This window comes from Coregonus lavaretus (genome assembly GCF_964263955.1).
Source record: "Coregonus lavaretus genome assembly, chromosome: 15".
NCBI classification, from domain to species: domain Eukaryota; kingdom Metazoa; phylum Chordata; class Actinopteri; order Salmoniformes; family Salmonidae; genus Coregonus; species Coregonus lavaretus.
Genome location: NC_140002.1, coordinates 49579393 through 49603687, shown reverse-complemented (window position 1 = coordinate 49603687; position 24295 = coordinate 49579393). Strand labels below are relative to the sequence as shown.

Here is a 24295-nt window from a genome sequence, read left to right as displayed (position 1 = left end):
TGGAACAAAGATTAATGAAATAAAGAATGATAGGAGTACCTTAAATGAAATTCTAGGCAGAAAAGCTAACTCAGCTCCATCCTTCATTGAGGCTGATGGCTCATTCATAGCAAAACCCTTTGATATTGCCAACCACTTTAATAACTTTTTTTTGACAAGATTAGCAAACAAATGCTAAGCCTTCATATTCATGCATAACGGACAAAATAATGAAAGACAAGCACTGTAGCTTTGAATTCCGCAAAGTTAGTGTGGAAGACATGAAAAGGACAAACCACCTGGAACTGACAACCTGGATGGTAAATTACTGAGGTTGCGACTCCCATTTGCCACATCTTCAAACTAAGCCTAGATGGAGTGTGCCCTCAGGCCTGGAGGGAGGCAAAGGTCATTCCACTGCCCAAAAATATCAAAGCACCCTTTAATGGTTCAAACAGCAGACCAATCAGCCTGTTACCTGTGCTTAGCAAACTTTGGGGAAAAAATGTTTGACCAAATACAATGTTATTTTACAGAAAACAAATTAACAACAGACTTTCAGCATCAAATGACTGACGATTGGCAGAAAGAAATTGATCATAAGAAGATTGTGGGAGCTCTTTTGTTAGACTTCAGTTCAGCCTATGACATCATTGATCATAGCATACTGTATTTCTGAAAAAAATGTAGGTGTTATGGATTAATATCCTCTGCCTTATCATGGATGGACAGTTACCTATCCAATAAAACACAGAGGGTTTTCTTTAATGGAAGCCTCTCTAATGCAAATTCGGTTGAGTGTGGTGTACCGCAAGGCAGCCGGCTTGGACCATTATGGTTTCTTGTGTTTACTAATGACCTTCCACTGACCTTGAATAAAACTTGTGTGTCCATGCACGCTGACTACTCAACAGTATACATGTCGGCTGCAACAGTAAAATAAATAACTGACACCCTTAATATAGAGCTCCAGTCAGTTTTAGACTGGGTACCTAGCAATAGGCTGGTGTTAAATATCTGAAAAACTAAAAGCAAATATTTTGGACAAGTCACTCACTCAACCCTAAACCTCATCTGGATCTATTATTGAATAATGTGGCTATTGAGCAAGTTGAAGACACTAAACTGCTGGGTGTCACCCTAGATAGGAAGCTATCGTGGTCAAAACATATAGGGCTCTATTTTCGGCTGGCGTTAAGGTGGAGCTAGTGTCAAACGCACGTTAGTTTGTAATTTCGCCACTGGCATTTTCCAGCCCTAATGCCAGATTCGGCAATTTACCTGTCTTATATCAGCTCGCTTGCGCTCAGATGGGTGCAGTGGAAATATTTGAGGTGTACCCTTAAAACACACCCACAACTTGTTTATTCATCAAAACCCAGCCCTTTCACGCAAACAAGTGTGCTGATAAATGTGATAGTGAAAATAGCAAAAATAAACCCATAGCGCTACCGCCTGCGCTTACATTTACCATTGCGTTAGGTTTGTTAAAATAGAGCCCATAGACTCAATGGTTACTAAAATGGCAAGAGGTCTGTCCATGATGAGGCGTTGCTCTGCTTTCTTGATATCTAAGTCAACAAGACAGGTCCTACAGGCCCTAGTTTTGTTGCATCCTGGACTACTGTCCAGTTGTGTGGTCAGGTGCGGCAAAGAAGGACATAGACAAATTGCAGTTGGTCCAAAGAAAATGGCTCAACAGAATGATACACTTGTTGCATATTTAAAGATCTGGTTTAAAATGTCATAAAAGTTTATATATTTACTTTACAACAGGCCTACTTTTAACCTATCTTAAACTAAATACGGAGCACAAAATTAAAAAGACAGTTTGAACTTAATTTAGCCATCGAAAATGTCACAACAAAATAAAATAAACACTTTACTAATGATATACAATAATAATAATGATAAAATAAATGCGGCTTCTTTTCACTATGCTCTTTCTCCTCTAACTTTCTCTTTACTTCAATGAAAAAGGCCTCCATCTTCGCAATCAATAGTAGCCTAGGCCGAGGCTCCTTTCACTGTCTCTCTCCTCAGCAGCAGGCGCACGTGAGGTGAGCAGCCGGAACCAGTTTCAGCTGGAAATAAGCTATACGTTTATTGACTTGCAATTGGCTGACACAGATAACAAGCTTGTGCAGTTCTCATCACCTCACACACATTCAATTAACAGAAGACGAGTCCAATCGGGTTCAGCCGGTAAATCAATTTGAATTGCACATACCCAAGACCCGAGGCAATTATATCAGAATCGACCCAGATCCGAGACCAAAGTCAGAATTTAGAACCCGGACCCGGTCGGTCCCGTGTCGGATCTCGGAATTTCGGGTCTGTTGGACCGTGAAGACCTCTAGACCAGTCATCACAATGCTAGCAGCCTACCATATTTACTCAACATAATTCCCCAATAGAAAACATCCCTTAGGATACTTGCATGGCTTCTATAAATGTAATTGCTTACTATTGGCTATGTGCAGGCTACACGTGACCTCTCGACACAGTTACAGTAGACAATGTCTAATCTCAATCTCCAGCTCACATTCAAATCTCCAAACTAACGTGTCGTACTAGCAAAGGGTCAAAATATAAACTGTTGCTAATCACAAAACGGCAGATACACTTTGTCCACAAAGGAAATAGACATTTGCAACATTGTTCCATGATGTTACACTAACAAAAGCGAGCGCACAGTGGGCTACTGGTCAGATTCAAGCCAATTAATCAACAGCGCTATCCATGGTGCTGAATCTCCGATAGCCTAGGCCGATTATCTGTTTGTTTAGCGGACAATCTGATGTTCCTTGTGATAATGTCACCACAATAAGCAAGTTATCATAAAGTAAAAACAGCCTAAAGGGCGACATTTCAAAAAGTGTATTTTTCCCTATATTGACACACCCTATGTGTTTTAATAAAATCAACTATATGCAGGCTACTGAGCTTGTCTGATGCTTTAAGCACACTGTGATTAAATAATTAAGACACACAAATGAATCGAGGGAGCCAGAGATCAAGATAGCCTAACCAGAAAATAATAACATGTTCCCGACCCTCTTCCTCCCGCTGCTGCTGGCCTTTGCAGATTCTGCTGTTACGCTCCTGCTGCTACGCACCTAATAGGCTACACCAGGGGTCGGCAACCTTTTCCATTTGGAGTGCCAATTTATCTTATCATTTCTACCCATCTGCGTGCCAGTTATGATTTTTATATTTACATTTTCGTGGAACAGTTTAATTTAATTTATAATAAAGTATTTGTATCTCAAAATCATTATCATGTGGTTAACCAACATTCTAAAAGTAACTTCTATTGCCATTGCCAACTATGTAAAAACAGCCTACATAAAGCCAACAAATAAAAACATTGCAGCAGGCAGGTAGAAAATATCCTAATAAAAATAAATATCCTATAAATCACATTGGCAACGCATGGCCTGTCTGCAAGGAACCTGGAACATTGTATCAACTACTAACTTGGGTTATGTCTGAAGCTTGTGTTAGCAAACTTGCAACATTGTATAAAATATTCTGGGCCCTCAGAGTTTCCAGCTCCAAGTGAGCGCCGAACAGACACAGCTATAGGCTATTTGTACAAGGGATAAGAAGTAATCAGGTAGGCCTATTTTATTACATTTCCACCGGATCAGAACATGACATTTTTTCCCCCTTTCACATTAAGTGGTTATCGAAAGAAGAGGTGGAAATATTTTTCAAATAGGCTACGTTGAGGAACTATTTTCATTCTCAATGGATGTAAAAACAGACTAAGTTTACTTGCTGTTTGAGGTGATGAAACATTTACTTTGAGAAGTTCCACAGTGGTGGTGAGTTAAGACAATCAGAAATACTATCAGATCCCCAAATGGGCACATTTATAGGCCTACATTTGCGCGCAGGCCAGATACCCTAGGCCTACTTCTATGTATAATCAGGTTTGCGTCCTTACTCAACATTGACAGGAGCGCTACAAACGACAATGAATAAACTCCTAAATGGAATGAAATAAACCAAAACTTGTAGCTCACAAGTGTAGCCTAGGTTGTGCGGTCCGCAAACAACGTGTCCACTCCGACAATGAGAACATTAAAAGACTGTAATAATAATATATTTAATATATTAAATTTAACAGAAATTACCGTAACCAAACAAACATTGTAGGTTAGAAATTATGGTAATTGAGGGTAATGACCTCCTGGTGATACTGGTGTGCCATCCCCGCGGCCTCCGCAATGGATTAGTCCACTCAGACAGGCGTGAATCAGACAGGTGTCTCATGTGCCATAAAAAAATTGATATATATTTTAGACTGCTCGACTAAAAAAATCTTGGTCGACCAACAGCCTATCGACCAAACAATCGACCAGTTGACTAAATGGGGTCAGCCCTAAAACAGCCACAACCTTCCCAAATTCCCTCGAGAGCCAGGTGCAAGGGGAGGGAAAAGGGCCAATAAGTGACATCTTTCAGTCAAAGGTAGGTTAAAACAATGTAATTTTCACTAGACCTCATAATATTTTACCAGTTGGCCAACAGTGCTTCATAGGCCTACATGAATAGGCTACACCAACAAAATAGTATGGTGACTTTGAGAGAACTTTGAGTTTATCAAATTGCAACAAATACGACATGTTCATGTCTCCATTTACGGTGGTATAATCATTTCCGATTTATTTTCCGATGGTATTGTATGCTTTTAAATAGCCCTTTCGGTTTGAACGGGAATACAGAGATGCCCGGTAATTTCTTGCAGTTTTCTCTGGAAGGAAAATTTGTAGATTCTCAGGAAAATATTATACCCTAACACAGACACGCAAACACACGGTTACCTTGGCAACATAATATGTTATACAGGCTATCATGTGAAGGAGAGACTCTGAGGTGGTGGCTTGGCGTTTCTGTTTGACAACTCCTGAGATCTCTGTCAGCACTGCCAGGCACTTCATCAGCACCTGGAAGAGACATAAATGTTGTTTACACCCACATTTACAGGCACCTAAGATCAGCACAGCAGTGTGATAATCATAATAGTAAAGCAATAATTTACACACAATAGGCAACATTTTTCCAAAAACAATAACAGTTCACACATATCTAAGCCTACCCCTGGACTAAAAAGCATGCTCAATGGAGAATCTACATCGAAGGTGCTTTAGAAGTACACAAATAGGCTTAATCTGGGTCCAGGAAACAGGCCTTTGATACTTCACTGAGTCATTAAGAGTCAAGAGTCAATCAGGAGCGCAGTAGGTTGTACCTGTAAAACAGGCTCTGCTGGGATCTGGTGAAACATGAGCGGGGCCAGCAGGCCATAACACCCCACCACGGCCTGCAGGGCGGTGCTGCTGTCATTCAGCCACAGAGCCAGGTCTATGGCCACCAGCATCCGTTCACACTCTGCCAACCTGGCCTCCTGGAGGGGGTAAAAGTAAACACAGCTGCCATCATACCACCCTCTCTAACATCTCTCACTGTCATGCTTGCTTCTCACTCAGAGTCACATATATTACATTCTGAAAAATCTAAATACCACATGTGGTTCCCACGCTGGGACTCTTGGACTTTCTCTTTTTCTTATGACGCACCAAGTAAAATAAACAAATATTCTTACCCAGAACCCAGTTTACAGCCATGACCCTAAAGGATCCATCCATTTAGGAAACACTGCCTTAGTGCACTTACCTGTCCCCAAATGAGTGGTCCCCTGTCACTGAGGGTGTCACAGAACAGCACACCCTCCTGGATGTGGATCTCTGTCTGCATAAGGATGGAGGAGAGGAAGAGGTGGAGGAGGAGAGGAGAGGAGCGCTGCAGAGTCTCCAAACGCAGCCTGCAGAGGAGGAGGGAGAGAGAAGAGAGGGGGAGGGGGGGGGATGAGAAAAGGAGAAGGAAATCGAGTGAAAGAGGGGACAGATTAACAAGAGCCATGAAAGAAAGGAATGTGAGGGAATAAGTATCTCAAACAAACACATATCCTCAGTGTGTTGTCCTCACCCGGTCTGAGCTAGCCCGTCTAAAGTGGCCCCTGGCTCCTGAAGACCTTTAGGCTGGGTGAAGTGGCTCCACAGCTCACTGCAGGCTCTCTTGGCTAGAGCATGTTGCCCTGTCTGGTACGCTGCCTGCATGGGACACAAAACAGACAGGGAGAGTGGGTTCTACAGTCACCAGATTATCCATACAGTAACCCACGCACACTCAATACATCCGTGACCTTATATAGGGCAGAATCCTAACGTGAGATGTGTGTGTAGCTATAACACAAACCTTCTCTCAAGTCTTTGATTGACAAACACAGCTACAGGATTTGAATATCATGTTACATGATAAATATGTGAGTGTGTATCTCGAGTTAGGATTCCTTCCTCAGTACCTGTGCCAGGTGTGCCCAGGTGGTGAGCAGCGGCAGAGGCAGGGAGGCCAGCAGCGGCCTGGTTGTCTCTCCAATGGCATTGCCCACCAGTTTACCCCCGGCGTCATAGGCTGCTACAGCAAACACATACTTCTGGTTCGGCTCCAAGCATTCCACTCGTAGCAGTCGCTCCCCTGATGCAGGAACCTGGGCAGAAACACAGGGACACAGAGTTTAAGAAAAGTCTAGCCGTTGAAATATAATGAAAATCTATTCATTCTATTTCTATGAAACTAGCTAGCCCAACCATGAGTGCAGATGTCTTGGGAATAATGAGTGGGGGCCAATGTTCCCTCTAAGCTGTGCATGGGTGCGCAGCTCCCCTTGGACTACTGCACAGAATAAATATCAGCCCACGCAGAGAAGCACGAGATTGAACTTCACTCAACTTTCTAGAGTTTTCCCCTTTAGTTAACACTATCAACGTTTAACTTTACTGTGGGAGTGTGCTCGAATCGACGCAATATTAGCCACTTTCAAAGTAATATATCGAAGCAAAATGAACTACGCAAGATTTAGTATGCTAAACTAACTGTGCAAGAGATTTTCTTGTAGGCAGAGCGAATTGGAGTAGGATTCTATTGCATTGACATGCACGACTCAGGCCTTACTCTACACAGACCGGTGCGCCATAATATGAAAATAGCCATTGCCATATATGGATCTGCCATAACTTTGAACTGGACTATTTTTACAGCATGAGCGGTCGCGAATAGATGCGCTTGTTTTGAGATCAAAGCGAGAGCTGCATGTAGCCACCTGTGCACATTTGTTCATATTCATTGCTAGTTATTGAGTTATTAGCCCAGTTATAGCTCATTTCTAGTCAACAATAGGGGAGCAGCTGCTTCCTACAAGAGCACAAAATGTGTACATCTCTAGCCATCTTTGAAAAGCAAGTCAGGTGAAGAGCTTTTTGTCTTAAAGGGGCAGGGTTGTATTTTGAGACAGTCTTGAATAAGCTACGAAGCCAATAGGCAGAGGGCAGCATAATTTGTCTGATTCTCTGTAATAATGGTATGGGAATAATAATTAATTGAATTTTGTAAGGTGGTTTCTTGCATCAAACAACAACATTTTCATGTCTGAAGGACAAGTGGATGTTTTTTTTTCTAAAGTCTCATGCAATGTAGGCCTATATTGAACACCACACATTTGCTGCTACTGTAGCATTGTTTTTGATGGTAGGCCACTCTGGTAGGCCTACATTATGATCAAATAGCCACAGTAGGCTACTTGGCCACTGTTAAACCTGTAACTTAAAGCGGGTACAGCCTCAGTGTTCACAGTAAACGAGGGCCAACATTTTTTACAAAGTTCAAGTTTGCGCTCAGCAGACCAAATATTTGCCCAGTGCCAAAAACACATTTCGGGAACATTGGTGGGGGCTGCATTGAAAGACAACAGAACTGTAATGCATACCTATGGCAATATAACATGTGTACCGGAAGAGGGCAGCAGACAAAGTGAGAACTTGCTGTGTAAAGTCGTCGTCAAAAGTTTTGAGAATGACACAAATATTAATTTTCACAAAGTCTGCTGCCTCAGTTTTTATGATGGCAATTTGCATATACTCCAGGATGTTATGAAGAGTGATCAGATTAATTGAAATTAATTGCAAAGTCCCTCTTTGCCATGAAAATGACTTAATCCCCCAAAAAACATTTCCACTGCATTTCAGCCCTGCCACAAAAGGACCAGCTGACATCATGTCAGTGATTCTCTCATTAACCCAGGTGAGTGTTGACGAGGACAAGGCTGGAGATCACTCTGTCATGCTGATTGAGTTAGAATAACAGACTGGAAGCTTTAAAAGGAGGGTGGTGCTTGAAATCATTGTTCTTCCTCTGTTAACCATGGTTACCTGCAAGGAAACACGTGCCGTCATCATTGCTTTGCACAAAAAGGGCTTCACAGGCAAGGATATTGCTGCTAGTAAGATTGCACCTAAATCAACCATTTATCGGATCATCAACAACTTCAAGGAGAGAGGTTCAATTGTTGTGAAGAAGGCGTCAGGGCGCCCAAGAAAGTCCAGCAAGCGCCAGGACCGTCTCCTAAAGTTGATTCAGCTGCGGGATCGGGGCACCACCAGTGCAGAGCTTACTCAGGAATGGCAGCAGGCAGGTGTGAGTGCAGCTGCACGCACAGTGAGAAGAAGACTTTTGGAGGATGGCCTGGTGTCAAGAAAGGCAGCAAGGAAGCCACTTCTCTCCAGGAAAAACATCAGGGACAGACTGATATTCTGCAAAAGGTACAGGGATTGGACTGCTGAGGACTGGGGTAAAGTCATCTGATGAATCCCCTTTCCGATTGTTTGGGGCATCCGGAAAAAAGCTTGTCCGGAGAAGACAAGGTGAGCGCTACCATCAGTCCTGTGTCAGTAAAGCATCCTGAGACCATTCATGTGTGGGGTTGCTTCTCAGCCAAGGTAGTGGGCTCACTCACAATTTTGCCTAAGAACACAGCCATGAATAAAGAATGGTACCAACACATCCTCCGAGAGCAACTTCTCCCAACCATCCAAAAACAGTTTGGTGACGAACAATGCCTTTTCCAGCATGATGGAGCACCTTGCCATAAGGCAAAAGTGATAACTAAGTGGCTCGGGGAACAAAACATCGACATGTTGGGTCCACGGCCAGGAAACTCCCCAGACCTTAATCCCATTGAGAACTTGTGGTCAATCCTCAAGAGGCGGGTGGACAAACAAAAACCCACATATTCTGACAAACTCCAAGCATTGATAATGCAAGAACGGGCTGTCATCAGTCAGGATGTGGCCCAGAAGTTAATTGACAGCATGCCAGGGCGGATTACAGAGGTCTTGAAAAAGAAGGGTCAACACTGCAAATATTGACTCTCTGCATAAACTTAATGTAATTGTCAATAAAAGCCTTTGACACTTATGGAATGCTTGTAATTATACTTCAGTATACCATAGTAACATCTGACAAAAATATCTAAAAACACTGAAGCAGCAAACTTTGTGAAGACCAATACTTGTGTCATTCTCAAAAATGTTGACCACGACTGTAGGTGTCAGTAGACATTATGTAGAGTAACCTACCTCGTCTCCAGTGCCCACCAGGTTGTTGTCTCCTAGTCTGACTTTCAGGTTGATTCCCTCAGCCTCACGTGCATAGATATGGTACCAGCACACCTGCACCACACCATGGAGAGACAACATGCTACTGTCTATATAATATGATCTATCATACTATCCTTACAGTAAAACACTATCATACTATCATATGAATCCCTGCTAAAATAAAAATACATAAATAATATCCTTATGCTAAAATAGCACCCACAAACTCATACAGTATGTCATTCCTCCCAGCTACAGTATGAGAGTAGCATGAGAACATTACTGCCCCTACTTCAGACTGTACTTCGAGTGAGAGTTGCTCTGGATATGATCCTCATGATCCCAATCCTAATTATCACCATCCTCACACTGTAGTCTACACACTGATTGCTCTGGACAGGAGTATCTGCTTATTGTAGATGTCCTATCACCTGTTCCTCCAGGGCATAGGGTGCAGGAGTGAAGGTCATGGAGTGGTAGGTACGGGACAGGAGGATAGGAGAAGGAGGAGGTCTAGTGTTTCTCTTCTCCTCTCCTCCTCCCTCCTTCCTCTCCGACGAACCTGAGGAGCTGAACAGCTTCCTCTCCTCCACCTCTGCCTTCTCTATCAGGACAACAGCCTCCTGTGACCAACACAGGGAGAATACAGGGAATGGGTGAAAACCTCAATGGTGGGCAAAACTCAAATAAGGCTAGCACAACTAGCTATTTATTGTGTGTACCAGAGTTGCCCAACCCTGTTCCTGGAGAGCTACCCTCCTGTAGGTTTTTGCTCCAACCCTTGGTGTTACTAACCTGATTCATCTTATCAACCTGCTAATGATTAGAATAAGGTGTGCTAGATTAGGGTTGGAGCAAAAACCTACAGGACGGTAGCTCTCCAGGAACAGGGTTGGGCAGTCCTGGTGTATACCAATGAAAGGCATTAGTCATTCGCTTGTAATGTACATATCAACATGATGGACAAGCCAAGCGTTTTTATAGAATGGCATTTGGTATATTATGTGTCTCCAATCATAATGTGTCATATCAACAGTAAGATTCCAGTAAGACTAGCTGTCGCCATCGGCTAATGGGAATCCTAATAAATCAAATCAAAATCAACATGATATTCAATGGACATTTTCAGTGTCATTTTCTGTGTCTTTACCTCTAGCAGCCTCTTGGTGGCGCTGCTGTTCTGGTCCTTCTTGTGGGACAGCAGAGCCTTCTGGACCAGGAACAGAGCTATGGAGATCTTATTCTTTCTGATCCGCTCCAGAAGCACTGACTCTGTAGACAGATGTTTTAGGGACCACACAATCATTATCACAATAATTGGCAATATCTTCTGTTTATAACTAATTCATGATCTAAATACTGATTCATGAAGTAATCAAACTTGAGCACAATATCAGCTTGAAATACACAACTGCTTGTGTCAATGCTGAGAACCTCATGCAGCCATGTACAGTATGGAGTGCAGGGCCAGGGGTGAGGGCTCTGTCTCACCTCCTCTGGCTCTGTTAGCCATGGTTTCAGGTGTCTCCACACCACCAGGGGGCCTCATAGTTCTCCTACTGTCACCAGCATGCTGCTGCAGCTCAGCTAAGGGAAGGTACACAACACAGCATACAAAGGGGACGGTTCGAGGGGAAGAGAGGGAGGCAGATATGTGATGATGAGCACAACAATTACTATCAAGAAAAGGGGGATACAGGTTTGGTTTTGTGCAAGTTTCAATGATTATGAAATAGCGGATAATGTCTTGGAAAGCAGGAAATCCTGGTTAATCTGTGGGAAAAAATGACAGAAAAGAATTCTGGGATGTGTCTGGAGGCCTTGCTGACAGACCTGGGCAGGTGTTGAGCAGCTTGAGGGAGACTCTGTGCTGGACAGACAGCAGTTCCAGATGCAGGTCCATTGGGATCAGAGAGAGAGAGAGAGACAGGGAGGGCCTCTTCACCCTCTCTCCGTCCCCTCCTCCTGCAGGGGAACGCATGGCCAGCCCAGCAAACTTCTGTAAATAGAGAATGATGTGTGGTAAGAGACATGGGCCAAAATAGCTGTCACCTCAGAAGTGGTTGTGTAGAGTTACCTCTTTACAATGCAAAGCACTTTGAGACCTAGTGAAAGCACTAGTCTAGCAATGCAATAACACATGATTATCATTTCTATCAGGTAGTAGGGTGTCCACCCACTGTGCCCAGAGTGGGTGTAAACGCGCTTTAGTGATGACATTTATAACATATATTTTACCAAGGCAAATATGAGTATTCATGTTCTAAATCGTTCATTAACAGTATATCCAAAAAGTTGGATTTCGTTACCCAATACATCCGATAATAAATAATAATAATATAATAATATGCCATTTAGCAGACGCTTTTATCCAAAGCGACTTACAGTCATGCGTGCATACATTTTTTTTTTTTTTGTGTATGGCACCGAGCTCTGAGCTCTGTTGACAGCGCGGTGCATCTTTCTCGGCGCAACTTTTTAGGATTTTACATTGTGGTGGTTGTCTTCAAAGTTGTTTCTGCGTGTCGCAAAAAGCTAAAATAGCATGACATGAGCTGAATTAAATGTAAAAGGCTTTGAAAATAAAAAGCTTGCGGTACGCTCAGTGCTCCGCTGACATTTTACAGATGAATATGAAGCGCATACACTGAGTATACCAAATATTAGGAACATTTTCCTAATATTGAGTTGCACCCCACCCCTATTGCCCTCAGAACAGCCTCAATTCGTCAGGGAATGGACTCTACAAGGTGTCGAAAGCGTTCCACAGAGATGCTGGCCTAAGTTGACTCCAGTGCTTCCCACAGTTGTGTCAAGTGGGCAATGCAAATAGTCTGGGTAGCCATTTGATTAGATCAGTCCTTCTCAAATAGTGGGGCGCGCCCCCCTGGTGGGGCTCGGAGCAATGCCAGGGGGGGCGCGTGTGACCCCGTGGAACATGCTTTTTTTTACCACAGGGAGTAGTTTTTTTTTTGCATCGAACAAGAGCACACAGCACAGAACAGGAGATATGAAGTGCAGATGACAAACCCTTAAGAGACACCATGGAAAAATATTCAACAGGGATGAAAAGAAAGGCGGAGAGAGACGGAGATAATGAGACAAACGTAAGTCTCCCGAAAGCTAAGACGAGGAAATATGACGAAGCGTATGTAGCGCTTGGCTTCACTGTGACTACGGTGGGAGACGAGGAAAGACCGGTATGTTTACTGTGTCTAAAAATGTTGGCAGCAGACAGCATGAAGCCAAATAAATTAAGGCGTCACTTAAAGACGTTACACCCCAATCACACTGATAAGCCGCTTGAGTTTTTTCAGCGAAAACGTGCCGAATATTGCCAACAATCGTCCCGCTTTGTGAATGCTACTTCAGTAAACCAGCGAGCTGTTAGCATCATATAAGGTGGCGTACCAAATTGCTCAGTGCAAAAAAAAACACTCCATAGCAGAGGAGCTGTTACTGCCTGCAGCATTAGACATGGTCTCTGTCATGCTGGATGACGCAAGTGCTGCAAAAATAAAAACTATCCCTCTGTCCAATGACATTGTCGCCAGACGTATAAATGACATTGCTAACGATCTTAAAGAACAGCTGGTAGATAAACTCAAAGACAAACGTTTTGCCTTACAGTTCGATGAAGCAACTGACAGCAACAAAGACTGTTTGTTTATCGCTTATGTACGTTTTGACATGACAAACTCCCTGTGTGAGGATCTACTTTTTTGTAAATATGTCAGAGACAGAGCCACAGCTGAAGAGCTATTCAAAATGCTGGACTGCTTCCTGACTGAGAATGGGCTAAAGTGGGAGAACTGCATTGGTGTTTGCAGTGATGGTGCACAGACCATGGCAGGGATGAGAAAAGGACTTCCGGCACTCATCAAGAAGGCCTCACCTAATGCTGAGTGGACACACTGTGTTATACACAGAGAAGCACTGGCATCAAGGCACCTTTCCTCTGAATTAAGTGAGGTTATGACTGACATTGTAGGTGTAGTCAATTTTATAAAGACCAGACCACTAAAAACAAGAGTCTTCTCTGCTATCTGTAAGGAGATGGGAGCTGAACATCAAGCTGTGCTGTTTCACAGTGAAGCAAGGTGGCTGTCACAAGGAAAAGTCTTGTCCCGAGTTTTTGAGCTCAGAGAGCAGATAAGAATGTTTTCGGAGCAGGAGCACAAGTATGACCTCGCAGAAAATTTTTGTGATGAGAACTTCCTGGCAAAACTGGCCTCCCTGAGTGACATATTTGGAAAGCTAAATGAACTAAATATACAGTTTCAAGGGAAAGATAAACACCTCCCTCAGGTCACAGACAAGATCAGCTCTTTCACTCGAAAGCTTGCAATGTGGGGCAGGCGACTTGATGAAGGAAATACTGATTCATTTGAGAACCTGCATGAATTTGTTGACACTACTGACTATGATGCCACCTCAGTGATTCCATATATTAAGGAGCATATTTCATCACTGATGGGATTCTTTAAAAAGTACTTCCCTGAAAACAGTTCCCAATATGACTGGGTGAGAGATCCTTTCAATGCACCAGCTCCAACTGGTTTCAGCTCTGCAGAGGAGGACCAGTTCATTGATATGACGTCTGACTCCACATTGAGACTGAGGTTCACATCACAGACACTGAGTGAATTGAGTGTAGAGAGGCAGTATCCACTCTTAGGGCAGAGGGCCATGGGCATTCTTCTTCCTTTTGCAAGATAAAACCTATTCCCCCTAAGGAGACTGAAAAGATTTGGCATGGGTCCTCAGATCCTCAAAAGGTTCCACAGCTGCACCATCAAGAGCATCCTGACTGGTTGCATCACTGCCTGGTATGGCAACTGCTCAGCCTCCGACCGCAAGGCACTACAGAGGGTAGTGCGTACGGCCCAGGACATCACTAGGGCCAAGCTTTGTGCCATCCAGGACCTCAATACCAGGCGGTGTCAGAGGAAGGCCCTAAAAATTGTCAAAGACTCCAGCCACCCTAGTCATAGACTGTTCTCTTCTACCGCACTGCAAGCAGTACCGGAGTGCCAAGTCTAGGTCCAAGAGGCTTCTAAACAGCTTATACCCCCAAGCCATAAGACTCCTCAACATCTAATCCAGTGCTTCTCAATTATTTTCTGTTACGCCCCCCCTAGGAAGAAGTAAACATTTCGTGCCCCCCAACTCTCCGCCGCGACTGTAAATAGTATCATTTGTCTATAAAATTGTTATAAGTACACCTCTGCATAACATTGTATCCTTATTAACATTAAAGAAAACAAAAAAATAAAAAATAAAGATCAACTTACAACAAAGAATAACTTTATTAACATTGTTTTTTAGCCTGTAACAGAAAATACATGCCAAATATTTTCAATCTCCTTGGGGGGAATAGGTTTTGTCTTGCCCTCTTCACGACTGTCTTGGTGTGTTTGGACCATGTTAGTTTGTTGGTGATGTGGACAACAAGCAACTTAAACTATCAACCTGTTACACTACGGCCCTGTCGATGAGAATGGGGGCGTGCTCGGTCCTCTTCTTTTTCCTGTAGTCCACAATCATCTCCTTTGTCTTGATCACGTTGAGGGAGAGGTTGTTGTCCTGGCACCACACGGCCAGGTTTTTGACCTCCTCCCTATAGGCTGTCTCATCATTGTCAGTGATCAGGCCTACCACTGTTGTGTCGTCGGCAAACTTAATGATGGTGTTGGAGTCGTGCTTGGCTAAGCAGTCATGAGTGAACAGAGAGTAAAGGAGGGGACTGAGCACGCACCCCTGAGGGGCCCCAGTGTTGAGGATCAGCGTGGCGGATGTGTTGTTACCTACCCTTACCACCTGGGGCGGCCCATCAGGAAGTCCAGGATCCAGTTGCAGAGGGAGGTGTTTAGTCCCAGGGTCCTGAGCTTAGTGATGAGCTTTGAGGGCACTATGGTGTTGAACGATAGTGCCCTCAAAGTCAATGAATAGCATTCTCACATAGGTGTTCCTTTTGTCCAGGTGTGAAAGGCCAGTGTGGAGCGCAATAGAGATTGCATAATCTGTGGATCTGTTGGGGCGGTATGCAAATTGGAGTGGGTCTTGGGTTTCTGGGATAATGGTGTTGATGTGAGCCATGACCAGCCTTTCAAAGCACTTCATGGCTACATATGTGAGTGCTACGGGTCGGTAGTCATTTAGGCAGGTTACCTTAGTGTTCTTGGCACAGGGACTACGCTGGTCTGCTTGAAACATGTTGGTATTACAAACTCAGACAGGGAGAGGTTGAAAATGTCAGTGAAGACACTTGCCAGTTGGTCAGCACATGCTCGGAGTACACATCCTGGTAATCCGTCTGGCCCTGAGGCCTTGTGAATGTTGACCTGTTTAAAGGTCTTACTCACATCGGCTACGGAGAGCATGATCACACAGTCATCTGGAACAGCTGATGCTCTCATGCATGTTTCAGTGTTACTTGCCTCGAAGCGGGCATAGAAGTAATTTAGCTCATCTGGTAGGCTTGTGTCACTGGGCAGCTCGTGGCTGGAGGTGTGTTGGGTCATTGTCCTGTTGAAAAACAAATGATAGTCCCACTAAGCCCAAACCAGATGGGATGGTGTATCGCTGCAGAATGCTGTGGTAGCCATGCTGGTTAAGTGTGCCTTGAATTCTAAATAAATCACAGACAGTGTCACCAGCAAAGCACCCCCACACCATAACACCTCTTCCTCCATGCTTTACGGTGGGAACTACACATGCGGAGATCATCCGTTCACCCACACCACGTCTCACAAAGACACGGTAGTTTGAACCAAAAATCACCAATTTGGACTCCAGACCAAAGGACAAATTTCCACCGGTCTAATGTCCATTGCTCATGTTTCTTGGCCCAAGCAGGTCTCTTCTTCTTATTGGTGTCCTTTAGTAGTGGTTTCTTTGCAGTAATTCAACCATGAAGGCCTGATTCACACAGTCCCTTCTGAACAGTTCATGTTGAGATGTGTCTTCTACTTGAACTCTGTGAAGCATTTATTTGGGCTGCAATTTCTGAGGCTGGTAACTCTAATGATCCTCTGCAGCAGAGGTAACTCTGGGTCTTCCATTCCTGTGGCGGTCCTCATGAGAGCCAGTTTCATAATAGCGCTTGATGGTTTTTGCGACTGCACTTGAATAAACTTTCAAAGTTCTTGAATTGTTCCATATTGACTGACCTTCATGTCTTAAAAGTAATGATGGACTGTCATTTCTCTTTGCTTAATTGAGCTGTTCTTGCCATAATATGGACTTGGTCTTTTACAAAATAGGGCTATCTTCTGTATACCCCCCCTACCTTGTCACAACACAACTGATTGGCTCAAACACATTAAGAAGGAAAGAAATTCCACAAATTCACTTTTAACAAGGCACACCTGTTAATTGAAATGCATTCCAGGTGACTACCTCATGAAACTGGTTGAGAAAATGCCAAGAGTGTGCAAAGCTGTCATCAAGGCAAAGGGTGGCTATTTGAAGAATATCAAATCTATTTTGATTTGTTTAACACTTTTTTTGGTTACTACATGATTCCATATGTGTTATTTCATAGTTTTGATGTCTTCACTATTATTCTACAATGTAAAAAAAAAATGAGTAGGTGTGTCCAAACTTTTGACTGGTAGTGTATATTTGTGTTTTAATCAAATCAACTATATACCCTACATTACATAAAGTATGTGGACACCTGCTCGTCGAGCATCTCATTCCAAAATAATGGGCATCAATATGTAGTTGGTCCCCCCTTTTACTGCTATTAGAGCCCCCACTCTTCTGGGAAGAAATTTGCTGCGGGGACTGATGTTGTGCGATTAGGCCTGGCTCCCAGTCGGCATTCCAATTAATCCCAAAGGTGTTCGATAGGGTTGAGGTCAGGGCTCTGTGCAGGCCAGTCAAGTTCTTCCACACCGATCTCGACAAACCATTTCTGTATGGACCTCGCATTGTGCACAGGGGAATTGTCATGCTGAAACAGGAAAGGGCCTTCCCCAAACTGTTGCCACAAAGTTGTAAGCATAGAATCTTCTAGAATTTCATTGTATGCTGTAGCGTTAAGATTTCCCTTCACTAGAACTAAGGGGCCTAGCCCGAACCATGAAAAGCAGCCCCAGACCATTATTCCTCCTCCACCAAACTTTACAGTTGCCACTAGGCAGTCGGGAAGGTAGAGGTCTCCCGGCATCCGCCAAACCCAGATTTGTCCATCGGACTCCCAGATGGTGAAGTGTGATTCATCACTCCAGAGAACGCGTTACCACTACTCCAGAGTCCAATGGCGGCAGGCTTTACACCACTCCAGCCAGCACTTGGCATTGCTCATGGTGATCTTAGGCTTGTGTGCGGCTGCTCGGCCATGGAAACCCATTTCATGAAGCTCCCGACAAACAGTTGTTGTGCTGACGTTGCTTCCAGAGGCAGTTTGGAACTCAGTAGAGAGTGTTGCAACCGAGGACAGACGATTTTTACACGCTACGCACTTCAGCGGCCTTGTTCTGTGAGCTTGTATGGCCTACCACTTTGCGGCTGAGCCGTTGTTGCTCCTAGACGTTTCCACTTCACAACAACAGCACTTACAGTTGACCGGGGCAGCTCTAGCAGGGCAGAAATTTGACAAACTGACTTTTTGGAAAGGTGGCATCCTATGATGGTGACACATTGAAAGTCACTGAGCTCTTCAGTAAGGCCTTTCTGCTGCCAATGTTTGTCTATGGAGATTGCATGGTCAATTTTATACACCTGTCAGCAACGGGTGTGGCTGAAATAGTCAAATCCGCTAATTTGAAGGGATGTCCACATACTTTTGTATATATATATAGTGTACTTATGCATTGAGCTTGTCTGATGCTTTTAGTGCACTATTTGATGAAATAAGACCCACATGACTCAAGGGGAGCCAGAGATCAAGATAACCAGAAAACAGACAGACCATCCTCCTCCCGCGCCTACTGGCTTTCGCAGATTCTGCCATTACTCTCCTGAAGTTGCTACACGAGGAGTTGGCAACCTTTCTCATGTGGAATGCCAATGTATCTTCCCATTTGTACCAATTTGTGTGCCAGTTATGGTTACGCAAGGCCTGTCTGCAATGAACTTGTATCAACTATTAACTTGGGTCCGGCCCAAATCTCGCCAGCAAACTTGCAACATTGCATAAAATATTCTGTGCCGTCAGAGTTTCCCGCATCAGTGAGCTCGGGACAGACACGGCTGTAGGCCATTTGCGCAAGGGAAAATAAGTAATCAGGTAGGCCTATTTTATGACATTTCCACTGGATCAGAGCATGACATTTTTACCTTTCATGCTGAGTGGTTATCGAAAGGGAGAGAGCTGGAAAGAATTTTCAAATATATTCAGGAACTACTGTCATTCTCAATGGATGTAAAAACTGAATTTGTTTGCTTGCTGTTTGAGGTGAAGAAAACATTACTTTGAGAAGCTCTACAGCTCATTAGTGGTAGTGCGTTTAAGCCAATCAGAAATACTATCAGATACCCAAATGGGCACATTTATAGGCCTATGCCTACATTTGCACACAGGCCAGGTAGCCTATAGGCCTACTTCTATGCATAATCAGGTGTGCTTCCTTACTCAACATTGACAGGAGCGCTCCAAACAAAAGACAATGACTAAATTGACAACTTGTAAACAGAATGAAATAAACCAAAACTTGTTTCTCAAAAGTGTAGCATAGGTTGTGCGCTCTGCAAACAATGTGAACACTCCAACAATGAGAACGGTAAAAGACTGGAATAATAATATATTGAATGGATGAACAGAAATGACCGTAACCGAACAAACATTGTAGATGAGAGATTTGTGGATTTTTTTTCCCTCTTAATGTGTTTGAGCCAATCAGTTGTGTTGTGACAAGGTAGGGGTGGTATACAGAAGATAGACCTATTTAGTAAAAGACCCAAGTCCATATTATGGCAAGAACAGCTCAAATAAGCAAAGAGAAATGACAGTCCATCATTACTTTAAGACATGAAGGTCACTCAATACGGAACACCTTTCAAAGTTTCTTAAAATGCAGTCGCAAAAACCGTCAAGCTCTATGATAAAACTGGCTCTCATGAGGACCGCCACAGGAAAGGAAGACCCAGAGTTACCTCTGCTGCAGAGGATGAGTTCATTAGAGTTACCAGCCTCAGAAATTGCAGCCCAAATACATTCTTCACAGAGTTCAAGTTCAACATCAACTGTTCAGAGGTGACTGTGTGAATCAGGCCTTCATAGTCGAATTGCTGCAAAGAAACCACTACTAAAGGACACCAATAAGAAGAAGAGACCTGCTTGGGACAAGAAACACGAGCAATGGACATTAGACTGGTGGAAATCTGTCCTTTGGTCTGGAGTCCAAATTTGAGATTTTTGGTTCCAACCGCCGTGTCTTTGTGAGACGCGTTGTGGGTTAACGGATGATCTCTGCATGTGTAGTTCCCACCGTAAAGCATGGAGGAGGAGGTGTTATGGTGTGGGGGTGCTTTGCTGGTGACACTGTCTGTGGTTTACTTAGAATTCAAGGCACACTTAACCAGCATGGCTACCACAGCATTCCGCAGCGATAACGCCATCCCATCTGGTTTGGACTTAGTGGGACTATCATTTGTTTTTCAACAGGACAATGACCTAACACACCTCCAGACTGTGTAAGGGCTATTTTACCAAGAAGGAGAGTGATGGAGTGCTGCATCAGATGACCTGGCCTCCACAGTCCCCCGACTTCAACCCAATTGAGATGGTTTGGGATGAGTCGGACGGCAGAGTGGAGGAAAAGCAGCCAACAAGTGCTCAGCATATGTGGGAACTCCTTCAAGACTGTTGGAAAAGCATTCCAGGTGAAGCTGGTTGAGAGAATGCCAAGAGTGTGGCAAAGGAGTTGGCAAAGGGTGGCTACTTTGAAGAATATAAAATATTTGTTTAACACTTTTTGGTTTACTACATGATGCCATATGTGTTATTTCATAGTTTTGATGTCTTCACTATTATTCTACAATGTAGAAAATATTTAAAATAAAGAAAATCCCTTATTTTATATATATATATATATATATATATATATATATATATATAATTATTATATTTTTTTTATTGGGGGGGGGGGGGGTAGATCAGCTTTAATATTGAAGATAGATTGTAACTTCCATTAATGCTCATGCTGCTAAACATGCCCTTGGCGATGTCATTTACAAAATAGCTTCCAACACTCTACTCAGCAAATTGGATGTAGTCTATCACAGTGCCATCCGTTTTGTCACCAAAGCCCCATATACTACCCACCTTTGTGACCTGTACGCTCTCACTACATATTTGTCGCCAAACCCACTGGCTCCAGGTCATCTATAAATCAGTTCTAGGCAAATTCCCGCCTTATCTTAGCTCATTGGTCACCATAGCAACACCCACACGTAGTATGCGCTCCAGCAGGTATATCTCACTGGTCATCCCCAAAGCCAACACCTCCTTTGGCCGCCATTCCTTCCAGTTCTCTGCTGAAAATGACTGGAACAAACTGCAAAAATCTCTGAAGCTGGAGACACTTATCTCCCTCACTAACTTTAAGCATCAGTTGTCAGAGCAGCTTACCGATCACTGCACCTGTACACAGCCCATCTGTAATTAGCCCACCCAACTACCTCATCCCCATATTGTTATTTACATTATTATTTATTTTGCTCATTTGCACCCCAGTATCTCTATTTGCACATCATCTTCTGCACATCTATCACTCCAGTGTTAATACTAAATTGTAATTATTTTGCACTATGGCCTATTTATTGCCTTACCTCCATAACTTACTACATTTGCACACACTGTATATAGATTTTCTATTGTGTTATTGACTGTACATTTTGTTTATTCCATATGTAACTCTGTGTTGTTGTTGTTTTTATCGCACTGCTTTGCTTTATCTTGGCCAGGTCGCAGTTGTAAATGATAACTTGTTCTCAACTGGCTTACCTGGTTAAATAAAGGTTAAATAAAATTTAAAAAAATAATTATCTGCATCACTGCCAATCCCCCATATGTTTTTGTTTCTCGCATATATATATATATATATATATATATATATATATATATATATATATATATATATATATACATACAGTGGGGAGAACAAGTATTTGATACACTGCCGATTTTGCAGGTTTTGCTACTTACAAAGCATGTAGAGGTCTGTAATTTTTATCATAGGTACACTTCAACTGTGAGAGACAGAATCTAAAACAAAAATCCAGAAAATCACATTGTATGATTTTTAAGTAATTAATTTGCATTTTATTGCATGACATAAGTATTTGATACATCAGAAAAGCAGTTTGTTTGCACACACTGCAGCAGGGATTTTGGTCCACTCCTCCATACAGACCTTCTCCAGATCCTTCAGGTTTCGGGGCTGTCGCTGGGCAATACGGACTTTCAGCTCCCTCCAAAAGATTTTCTATTGGGTTCAGGTCTGGAGACTGGCTAGGCCACTCCAGGACCTTGAGATGCTTCTTACGGAGCCACTCCTTAGTTGCCCTGGCTGTGTGTTTCGGGTCGTTGTCATGCTGGAAGACCCAGCCACGACCCATCTTCGATGCTCTTACTGAGGGAAGGAGGTTGTTGGCCAAGATCTCGCGATACATGGCCCCATCCATCCTCCCCTCAATACGGTGCAGTCGTCCTGTCCCCTTTGCAGAAAAGCATCCCCAAAGAATGATGTTTCCACCTCCATGCTTCACGGTTGGGATGGTGTTCTTGGGGTTGTACTCATCCTTCTTCTTCCTCCAAACACGGCGAGTGGAGTTTAGACCAAAAAGCTCTATTTTTGTCTCATCAGACCACATGACCTTCTCCCATTCCTCCTCTGGATCATCCAGATGGTCATTGGCAAACTTCAGACGGGCCTGGACATGCGCTGGCTTGAGCAGGGGGACCTTGCGTGCGCTGCAGGATTTTAATCCATGACGGCGTAGTGTTTTACTAATGGTTTCCTTTGAGACTGTGGTCCCAGCTCTCTTCAGGTCATTGACCAGGTCCTGCCGTGTAGTTCTGGGCTGATCCCTCACCTTCCTCATGATCATTGATGCCCCACGAGGTGAGATCTTGCATGGAGCCCCAGACCGAGGGTGATTGACCGTCATCTTAAACTTCTTCCATTTTCTAATAATTGCGCCAACAGTTGTTGCCTTCTCACCAAGCTGCTTGCCTATTGTCCTGTAGCCCATCCCAGCCTTGTGTAGGTCTACAATTTTATCCCTGATGTCTTTACACAGCTCTCTGGTCTTGGCCATTGCGGAGAGGTTGGAGTCTGTTTGATTGAGTGTGTGGACAGGTGTCTTTTATACAGGTAACGAGTTCAAACAGGTGCAGTTAATACAGGTAATGAGTGGAGAACAGGAGGGCTTCTTAAAGAAAAACTAACAGGTCTGTGAGAGCCGGAATTCTTACTGGTTGGTAGGTGATCAAATACTTATGTCATGCAATAAAATGCAAATTAATTACTTAAAAATCATACAATGTGATTTTCTGGATTTTGGTTTTAGATTCCGTCTCTCACAGTTGAAGTGTACCTATGATAAAAATGACAGAACTCTACATGCTTTGTAAGTAGGAAAACCTGCAAAATCGGCAGTGTATCAAATACTTGTTCTCCCCACTGTATATATATATATATACACACATATACATACTAATATATATATATATATATATATATATATATATATATATATATATATATATATACACACAAATACATATACATACATATAAATACATATACATACATATATATATACATATCCTTTAAAAAATATATATTTCCCTTTATTACTTTCCAACCCCACCACCCCTTCCCTAATTGGAGTAAACTAGTGAACAACGCTTAGGCCTCTACTTCCAGATTATACATACTGTATACATTTTATGGACACAGTCAATTATACAATAATTATATTTTGTTTGTTTTTACTCCTGAACTTCCTCTACCATCAACCTCGCCGATCATTTTCATGATGTCCATCCGGTTTGCTTCTATATGCCATATCTTTCTAACTGTGCTCTTTCACAAAAGCTCTCAACCTATAACCTATATACTTATTATGGACACAGTATGCTTTACATTAGATATCTTGTTGTTATTAGTTGTTATTAGTCCCATCCTTCAGCTCCATTCAACACCTCCCATCTATCTCTTAACACCATCCATATTGGATTTCTATTTGCCATATATTTTTCAACTGTACTGTGATGTTTCACAAAAGTTCTGAACCTTTCTATTCTCATTGTTTCTACAGATTGTAAATTGAAAATAAACATTTTTGCTAAAATAATTATTATATTATTGATCGATTAACTATGACTTTTCAGATCACCCAGTATTGCTATCTGCAGGGTTAGCTCCATGTAAATATTGCAATCCTTCAGCCATTCCTGGACCTGTGACCAAAAACAAGCTACAAATGGACAGTACCAAAACAAATGATCTAATGATTCTGTCTCTTCGCAGCAAAATCTGCAGAGCTGGGAAGATTGTATCCCCCATATAAATAACATACTACTGATAGCAAGAATTTTGTTTAATAATTTAAATTGGAAAATTCTAATTTTTGCGTAAAATTTATTGGAGTGAGATCATTTATTTCATTTGGGATATGTATTCCGAGTATATCCACATCACCATCAGACCATTTTATTGGTAAACTACATGGTAATGTAAAGATTGTATTTTTTAGTGATCCAATACGTAATAAAGTACATTTATCATAATTTGGTTGTAATCCAGAGGTTAGAAACTGTACAGTTTTGTACGTTTGCCCACTGACAAAGAAAT

At 42.8% G+C, this 24295-nt stretch overlaps 1 protein-coding gene across 1 annotated transcript in view; it reads right to left on the bottom strand.

Moving 5' to 3' along the window:
* cfap54 (cilia and flagella associated 54) overlaps positions 1–24295 on the bottom strand; it is a gene marked incomplete at its 5' end in the record, with an annotated part of 138402 nt that overhangs the window by 76044 nt on the left and 38063 nt on the right. The window contains 10 exons of the mRNA XM_084178040.1: positions 4812–4934; positions 5240–5395; positions 5665–5812; positions 5977–6101; positions 6353–6538; positions 9462–9554; positions 9914–10105; positions 10633–10754; positions 10974–11069; positions 11316–11481. Coding sequence (XP_084034166.1) covers positions 4812–4934; positions 5240–5395; positions 5665–5812; positions 5977–6101; positions 6353–6538; positions 9462–9554; positions 9914–10105; positions 10633–10754; positions 10974–11069; positions 11316–11481 — 1407 coding nt within the window. The remainder of the gene's footprint in view (positions 1–4811; positions 4935–5239; positions 5396–5664; positions 5813–5976; positions 6102–6352; positions 6539–9461; positions 9555–9913; positions 10106–10632; positions 10755–10973; positions 11070–11315; positions 11482–24295) is intronic.